The sequence below is a fragment of the Lipotes vexillifer genome, unplaced genomic scaffold, assembly GCF_000442215.2.
Source record: "Lipotes vexillifer unplaced genomic scaffold, Lipotes_vexillifer_v1.1 scaffold905, whole genome shotgun sequence".
NCBI lineage: Eukaryota > Metazoa > Chordata > Mammalia > Artiodactyla > Lipotidae > Lipotes > Lipotes vexillifer.
In genome coordinates, this window is record NW_006796034.1 from 922,111 (window position 1) to 931,748 (window position 9,638).

The 9,638-nt window shown below is 35.4% G+C and overlaps 1 protein-coding gene across 1 annotated transcript in view; it reads right to left on the minus strand.

Annotated features, from left to right (window-relative positions):
- The window catches only part of ARHGAP29 (Rho GTPase activating protein 29), a 75,787-nt gene that overhangs the window by 54,483 nt on the left and 11,666 nt on the right, over positions 1-9,638 (minus strand). Inside the window, exon 2 of the mRNA XM_007468109.1 lies at positions 4,157-4,393. Coding sequence (XP_007468171.1) covers positions 4,157-4,361 — 205 coding nt within the window. The 5' untranslated portion in view covers positions 4,362-4,393. The remainder of the gene's footprint in view (positions 1-4,156; positions 4,394-9,638) is intronic.

The following is a 9,638-nucleotide window of genomic DNA, read 5'->3' on the forward strand; positions in this document are numbered from 1 at the left end:
GCCCGGGGGCCCAAAAAAAAAAAAAAAAAAAATCCTACAGACTGGTGGGAGGCGAATGATGTCCTCTATGCATTATATAGTTTGAAAACAAATACTTAGCTGTTTTCTTCAGCCTTGAATTGTCAATATTCCGAACGAAGAATTTCCAACTCTAATCAATTTTTGGATCACAGAATTATAAAATCAATAGCATCTGGTATAAGCGCCTCATTCTTAACAAATTATTAAGTGACTTAAGCCATATTCCAAAACTAGTTAATAGCAGAACTAGGCCTAGAAGCTAGATTGTGTGATTCTCTTTCCTGAGCTCTTTCTGCCATTCCTTACTACCAATCTCACCAACTTGTATAAAATGCTTGGAAAGTGATCTGCTAGTTCAAATCAAAGAACGGCATGAAAGCTAACATTCCAAAGGCAATTTGAGGGAGATTCCAAATAGATTCCAAGAATTCCTATTTCTAGGTAAAATTTTCTTTAATTTGCTCCAATAACAACTTTTTCTAGGTTTTCTTTTCATGCTATACAAATCAAAAATACTTATAGCTCAAAAATTCATCTCAATATTCTCGAGATTGATAAAAGCCAAATGTCTATACCATCACTGTCTGACAGAAATCTCTGTTAATGATGGCAAGTTTTATAACTTCACCATCCAAAATGGTAGCCACTAACCAGAGGTGGCGAATAAGCACTTGAAACGTGGTACAGCAACTGAGCTGCATTTTAAATTTTAGTTAAATTTAAATAGCCATATGTCTAGAGGCTACCATATTGGATAGTGCAAGTCGAGATAAACCCCATGGAAAACAGAATGGGTTAATGAGATAATGAAAACTGAGCAGTGTTTTTATAGTACCTGCCACGTGAAGCAGCTGAGATAGCAAGAAAAGAACACACCATTCTGCATTCATGACCTCTGGGTTCCAAATGAAACCACTATTTATCAGCAATAAGAGGTTGATGAAATCACATAATCTAAATTATACATACAACTCATCTGTGAAACAGGTCTAAAAGTACCTGCCTTTGTGGGAACTGCATGATTAAATACCGTTTGTATGCAAAAGTACTCTGTAAAATGTGAAGCACCATATACAATTATATATCATCTCTGTAACTAGTTTAGGAAAGGGAAATGTGGCTATAAACCTATCACAAAGCTATTAACCTAAGCCTAGTCTCAACAACATGATTTAATACTTGAAGCAGTAGTCAAGTGATTTTGCACATCACTGCCTCATGACAGGTAAAGTACATAGAGAAAATGGTATTCAGATTAACATCAAAAGGTGATTAGTACACCCACAGTCTATATTCTTAAAAGCTAACTTTTTAGCTTTTTAACAGCCAACTGACATGAAATGAAAAGTAACAAACAATACCAAAAATTTGCCTTCCTTCTTTTAAGGAGGCAAAAGACAAAATACTGGCAAGGCCGCTGATACAATATTGACAAGGATCCCTCACTCCAAAATAAAAACAGTGGCCACAGTTTACAACTATGCTGGTACTAAAGAACAGCAGAAGTCCAGGGATATTTCTCAATACCCAGAGACAAAAGCATGGCCTATGTCTATGTCCAGTAACATATATAATAACACCACCTTAAATAGTTACAGAATTTAAACTTTTTACCTGTTTTCCTGAAGATCTCATGTGATTGTTGTAATAATTCTATTAAATAAATAAATAGTATGATACTCTAACAAGCTGAAAATCATGAGCAAAATTAAAGAAGCATATTATTATGTAGCATTTCTTGTCATCTATAATGAGGTTAATTTATATGTTTAACATACTCCCTTAAGGAAAACAACAAACAAAAAAGGTTTTATCAATTCAAATAAACTAAAGAATATATTTCTAGATTTTGATAACAATGATGCAAAGACAGAGAAAACAAATTCTTGTTAAATCCAAGATTTATTCTCAGATGGCCTACATAAATCCTTTTAACTCTGACTGAAGAACCAAGCATTAAAATCAACTCAAAGATAAATTAATGAAAATACTCTGGCCACTGCCTACTAATGAGAGTTGGTTACCCAAAAGATGGTTTTCACATTTTTAAATTAATTTACCAATCATAAACCGCAAGCTTTTTTATTATTAGCAATATAATCAAGTCTTAAATTATGAAGTACTGGTTTTCTTATTAAAAGAATAACATCCTTTTGGATTTTTAATATTACACTTCTGTAAAAAATATATTTCCTTGAGTCACATTGCTTGCGTGCACCTAGAACTATCACAACATTGTTAACTGGCTTTACTCCAATATAAAATAAAAGGTCTAAAAACAAATAATAAATTAAATAAATTAAATAAAACAAGGAGACAAGTACAGACACACTCCTAAAATATATATTTCCACACACACCCTTTTACCTCAAAAGGTAATCTCCTTTTGCTGTCTTATACTTATTACCAATTTTCTCTTTTCTTCTCACTTAGGATCAGCTTTCAGTCCTCTTTCTTCCTAACCTATGAACTGTTTACTCACAAATTAAAACTCATATAAAAATATTGTGGAGATAAGGAGTGGGTCCAACTTGTTTTAAATTACCATCATTTTAAATCTGTGAAAGAAGGGATAAATATGCAAGATGAGGATTTCAAATGATATAAATCTCCTATGGAAAACAAATAAAAACAAACAGATATCCTAACTAAAAATCTTATTTATATTAATGAAAACCTATTTTTATTGATACATTAAATAAAATCAGATTTTACCCTAAAGTGAAGTAAATGATTTGTTAATTAATACATCATTTTAAATTTCAAATTCAAAATTAACCCAGCTACAACAAAAAGAGTAAATTTTACTGTATGTAAATTAAAAAACAAATTTAAAACAAGTAACTCAGTTAAGAACAAGTCTTTATTACAAAGGTATGCTTCTTTAAATAAATGGCAGATGTGTCATTTTAGTAATGAATCTGTTACCAGTATAATGCTTAATGTATTTAGAATATCTTTCCACATTAACAAGATGACTTTATTACCATTTAATTATCCATAATTAGACTTCAAACTCAAGCTATTAAAATGAACAGAAGTGTAGGTAAATTCTTTTCTAAAAACATACATATAGTGTCAAAAGAATGACTTATGTGATTGTCATTTTAAGGAAAATTCAAGTACTAAAATTTTGAGGCTACAATTCAAGTCCAGGTATTTGGGGCATTTCAACTTGAAAATTATAATTAGGTTAGAAATAAACTCCTAAAAGCAGCATTTAGGACAAATAGAACACATGGTTGCAGTTTCTGTTTTTCAGAACATGTTAGAAAATGAATATCTAATTTATAAACATAGAAAATATTTATGGAAATCTTATAAATGTCTATGAAGTCTCAGAAGGTCTCATATAAGTAACACTAGGAATCTTCATTTTTCTACATCCAGACATACCTTTATGAATATGGACTGAACTGCTACTTATTACAAAAGAATAGGAACTATATGATTATTAATTACCATTGCCATCAAAATTAGATATAAAAGAGGCACGGAAAGTTGAAAGACTTAAGTACTAAGATCAAGTCAGGGAGTACAAATACATATAGCTCTTTACTTCAGGAGAATCAAGTCTCATGCTACATTATCCATTTCTAACTAGACAGAGAATAAAGTCTGTGATTATCTCTTAATTGAGGAAGAGAATAGCAAAACAGAATTAAGTTGGATTTTTGAGGAAAAAAATTCACTCAAATCAGTGATTTTAGATTCTTTTAGGAACAATATAGAAAACTGAATCCAGGCAGAAGTGTCAACAATGTAAATTAAAAACATCAGTCTGCTTATTAAAGACCAATCAATGCACTGTGTTACCATTAACAAGAAGGCTAAAATTCCAAAGATCTAAACATCTCCCATGTCAAATGGGTCCAACTTCTAAGAACCAAAGAATGAATTGTTTTTTTTGGATTCTTGTTCCCTCACTTACCAAAGTTTCTACTATGTATTGCACTGTATCTGATTATAAAATACTTTACACTGTAAACATCAAACATTTGGCAAAAAAAAAAAGAAGAACTAAAGCAGAATACCCTGTTGCTACTACTGTGTATACACTTATCTGTAGCTAGGCTGGCATTTAAAATTTTACAAACTATTCAGTAAGAATGCTAAGAGAAAAGAGTTGACGAACCTGAAAGAATAGCTTCTTTCAAATATAGTAACACATGGGAGAACTTCCTGATATCATTCACCAACTCCTTGATGTAATCAGGATCCAAAATGGAGTTGGAATTTATGGACTTGAGCCCCATTTCAGAAGTTGTAACATCAGTAGAGAGCTGGCCTGCTGACAAGACACGTTTTTTCTTTGTCTTTTTCTGTTTGTGAGCAATCATCCTTTCATATAACAGTCAAAAAAACGGAACTCCTTAAGGGGGTGAGAAAAAGAGAGAAACACAAATACTACATTAATCAGGGGACATTATACTAGATTTTCACAAATAGCCCAAAGCCTGCCTCAATATTCTATTTAAAACAATAACAACAACAACAAACCCTGTATTACTGATAAAGCAACTTCCATTTATTAAGTGCCAATAACCCTGACAACTCTATGATATGCAAGCTACTATTCTCTTCATTTCACAAGTTAGGAACCTGAGGTTTGGAGCTTAAATAATTCATTTAAGCTCTCAGCTGATAAATGAACTGGTACTTAAACCCACATCTGCCTTGTCACCAAAACCCATGCTCTTAATAAACTTCCTCTTAACTCCTAAGGTACAGAATTTTTTAAACTGTAAAAGTTATTCTGAAATGTCAATTAGTAGAAGAAAATATTCTCCCTCCATGACATCACCTTCAAAAATAAAGGTGAAATATGAGCTTTGAAAAAAGAAAGACCTGTTTTCAAAATCCCCCTCTATCACTTACTATGTGTGACCTGACAAGCTGTTAATCCCCTCACTTTGGTAAACTCATTTATAAAATGGAGATAACATCCTGACAATACCTACCTCATGAGATTATTGTAAGCATTAAAAGAGACAATGGTATAGAAGTGTCCAACACATAAAAGAAATTCAAGTACAGTATGTTCTCAATAATAATGCATACTCATACACACACACACACACACACACACACATTCTGGATTATCACCTTTCATCAAGAACATTTCTCTGCTGAAAACAAGTTCTAAAGATGTCCACTAATCTGACACACCTGGATTGGTTGAACAAATAAATGTATGATTACTGGAGCAATATTTTTGGTAATTTCAGGGTGGTATAATAAAATCACAATCTTTGTTATGAGAAAGACTGAGAATTGAATCGTTACTGAATACTTCCTAAATGTGTGACCTGTACAATTTGCTTACAGGCTGTATGAAGATTAAAAGGGAACACAAAGTTAAAAGACTTCATATGTTAAAACACCTAAACCTGGCACATAGTTGGAACTCAAGAAAATCTTAGTTTGTTTCTGCTTCATCCTTACCTTTTACCTTTCTGTAATTAAAAGTCCTAATTTTGTTTGAAATCAAAAAGGAAATGACTTTAGGAATTAAATTAGCTCAAGCATTATTAAAACATTTTTCAAATGTTTGAGCTGAGATCAGAATGAGTAAACAAAGAGGAAGTAGTCTAGCTGCTGTTACTAATTTCCTAATGATCTCTCCACATCCATTCTTGTCTCATTCCAAATGTAGTGAGTACATTTTCAAAACATGAATCTCATCATGTCATTTCTCTGCTCAAAACTCTTCCAAAAGACAAGTGAGAAGCTATTGTGCACTACAAGGCTCAGCATGAGATCTGGCTCCTACCTACCTCTGCAACGTCCTCTGGAGTCACAATTCCTACTCAACACTTTCAACACTCCTGCCACACACACCTCTTTCTCATTTTTCCAACAGTATTTGTTTACCGTGACCCACAGTGGAGCCAGTATACACATTAAGTATGTTATGTTTGTGTGTGGTATGTGTGTAGGAATGCGTAAACATAAAACAGATTCTGGCTAAGGAGCCAGGTGATGTACTCAGATGTTTTCTTTCCTATCCCATTTCATTTTTTAAAAAGCTGACTGCAACCCACCAAATTGGTCTCAGACTTATAATGGGTTCTGTCCCTGCAACTTGAGAAACACCAACTGTTGGACTCAGGGTCCTGACTATATGCAGTTCCATTTGCCTGGACTACTCCTTCCTCTTTGTTTACTCATTCTGATCTCAGCTCAAAGATCACTTCCTCAAAGAAACCTTCCTGGACCTCCCCTGCTCCCATAACCACCACCACCACCACCAAACTAGAACAGAATCTCCTGTTATATGCTTTACACCATCTTATACTTTTCATCACTGCACTTATCGAAGTTCTCATAGGTGATTCGTGTCTCCCTATCCAGACTATAATCTCAAAATCATGACCAATGTTTGCTAACCAAGCGTTCTCTGCTTATAGCACAGTGCTTGGCATATGAGGAATAAACAACTCAAAACTGTCCGCAGAATGAGTGATGAATTGGCAGAACTAATAGTGAATAATAATAAATAAGTAGTTTATAATGAATTTATAAACTTTAAAAGTTTATAAAGTTTCAATTTTTACAGAAATAAAAATGTTTAACTCTGCAGTGTTTTGAACGGAAAATAGAATCGGTTTTTAAAAATCTGTCTCTAAAATAGTATCTTACCAAAAAACCAAGCATATGAAGCTGAGTAACGGCAAGAGTACATAAAATTGAAATCAAAGGTTGATTTCTATTATTGTTTCTCTACTTCTGATTATTAAATAAGGTGTCCTGACACTTCTTCAATGGCTTTTAAAATTCCTTTATTCAGTATTCTTATTAATCTCAAATTATTTCTGGAAATGCAATTTCTACATTTAATCTAGCTTCAAACCTATCTAACATTAATCCTTAAATGTGTAAATAACTTCTAAAATGAACTTAGGTATAATAATAGTGCCCCCCAAATTGTCCTAAGTCTCCCCTCCAACAAAAACAAACAAAACACTCAAGTGCCTTGTTTGGGCAGCTCTTTTAAATCGTTAATTGAGAAGACTATTAGCTTAATTTATCATTTTTGCAGCTTACTTAATAAAGTCACTCTGATTAATTTTGATGGCTTTTAGTTTAGTAAATTAGAAAATTGGTCACTGTCACTGGTAAAAAGATGGTTATAAATTTTAAAGCATATATCACAAGCTTCGAATAAAACAATTCACCTATCTCAGTAAAAAAAAATTATTTTAACTGTCAAATTAGTAGCCCAAAGTTGTAAAAAGTGTTTCAGAAATGCTTGAATATATTTAGTCAAGACTAAGAATGTCTGTAAACGAACAAAAACGATGGGGAAGTGAGGAACTAAAAGGGGTTATACTCTACCTCTAGTCGAGATTACGGTGAGCAATGTACTACTTTTATTACATATACTTTACTACTTTTCATATTTCAAACTGAAGGAAACACTACAGTTGAAAAAAATGTTAACATAAAGTTAATCCAAGCTTTCACAAAATTGAACTATGATAATGAGAAAGTTTGGAGGTTATACACTTTCTGAGATCATCCACATTACTTTCTCATGTCCCAAAATGAACATCCTCTAGTTGGTGGTAACATAAAATGTAGTTACTAACAGATTGCAACTGGAAATTTAATTAAATGAGATAATAATATGGAAAGCACTTAGCACAATGCTTGGTTCATCATGAAGACTAGATAACTGTTAGCCATTATCACTAGCGTGCTTTACTGTGGGATATTGTTAACATACGTAAGTAATGAACAAAATGTGACTTCACTACAGTATATCTGTAAATTGTGAGCAAGAAATACAGGACTGGAAACAATTCCAGAAACTTAACTGACTTCATGGAAGCCTACTATATGGCTTCCAAATGAAGTTTGAACTGTGCAAACAGACTGTTGAGCAAAATATTTGTGAAACTCTCCTAATTCTCTGCATCTCTTCCAACTCTAAACCATCAACATAAAAAAAGCATTTTATCCACTTTGCAAAGAACTTTGTAGCAAAGAGAAAACCACTGTGCCAAACTACTTTCTCTATATGTTCTAAATTCTAAGTAATATGTGTATTAGAAATGTGAACACTAACTTCCGGTACCCTGGAATGTGGCTTTTCCAAGACTTCAGGAGCCTGTGTTAATCAAATATTCTTGCCCCATGTTCCTCCTCCCCAAATGTATCCTTACAGAAGTATTTTCATTTTAGGCACATGGCTGCCTAAATGAAGAGTAAAACAAACCCAAATATCTGTACTTAATAGTTCCCTAACTTACTATTTCTACCTCAGGAAAAACCGCCATATATTTCTGAAATCTGCTATTTCAACAAATTTCTGATTGGTAATAATCTATTGATACCTAGAGATGTTTTTTAAAAATCAGAAAAATTCATTCTGGAGGTCTTTGATTATGTTTTTTAAATGCACGTTTCACAAAGACAGAATAGGGCATGTTAAAAAGTTTTATCAATAATATGCAAATAACTAATTTCTAAAGAAAGGCGTGCAACGCAATACACTTCATTCCTGGGCAGTTAGAATTCAGCACGCTTAAAGAAGATGAAGCTGCCCAACCTTCCACGCCTCCAGAATGTCCAGCATTCCTGACAGGCAGGGCTCTCCAAAACTACCCAATGCCAAAGACCACGTTCCCCATCCCAGAATTTAAATACAGAATGGGAACATGGAGCAACCAAAAAGGGCTGCAGGCACTGATAGCGATGGACAAGAGATACCGTCTCGGAGACACCTGGAGAAAGGGGAAGGAGCGCTCAGCTCCCGCCTTTAGCAACTAACAGTCCTCCTCTCCGAAGAGGTATGAGGCCAATTCTTTATGGAGGAAGAGAGTCAAAAAAGATGAATATGGAGACACAAGTCTCGTGAACCACTAGCGCTCCAGCCTGAAACGTCTCAGACTTGGGCTCACCCATCAAAAAGAAAAAGAAAAAAGAAAAAGTCAAGCACCAAACACGTCCACAACGGAATTGGAAAAAAACATTGAGGCTCAAGAGGCCTCGGAACGAAACACCTCTCCCTCAGCTCAAAAGACAGGGACGAGAACAATGCACCACGGAAATCCTAAGATATCTCGGGACAGAGACCCAGATGAATTGAGGGCTGCTGTCAGGGCAGGGCGGGTGGGACAGGATCCGATCAGACTCTGTAGCGGTAGGGAGCACAGATTCTGGAGCAAAACTGTCCGACTTTAAATCACACTATGCCAATTACTAGTCTGTATGTTCCGGCAGGTTTCCCCCGTGTGAAAAATTAGTTAAATAATCGTGGAACTCTCGTTAAGTTAAAACGTGTAGCGCTCTTAGAAAACTGTACGCCGAACGTGGGACGTGCTATGTGTTTGCTTTTATTATCTTCATCATCTGCTCAGGGCCACAGCTCGCGCCCTCCCCGCTCCTCCGCTCCTGCCGCGCCCCACGTCCGGTCAGACCCCTCCCGGAGGACCAGGAGTCTCGGGGACACCGGCCCGGCCCGCCGCCGCCGGCCCCCTGCGCAGCCCGCAGTCGCCTCCACTCCGGGCCGCCGCCTGGGCGGCGCACGGCAACTCGCGGGTGACCCCAGGGCCCTGCCGCCGCCGCCGCCGTAGCGAGCGCCGCCACCCTCCACTCACCGCGGCGCTCCA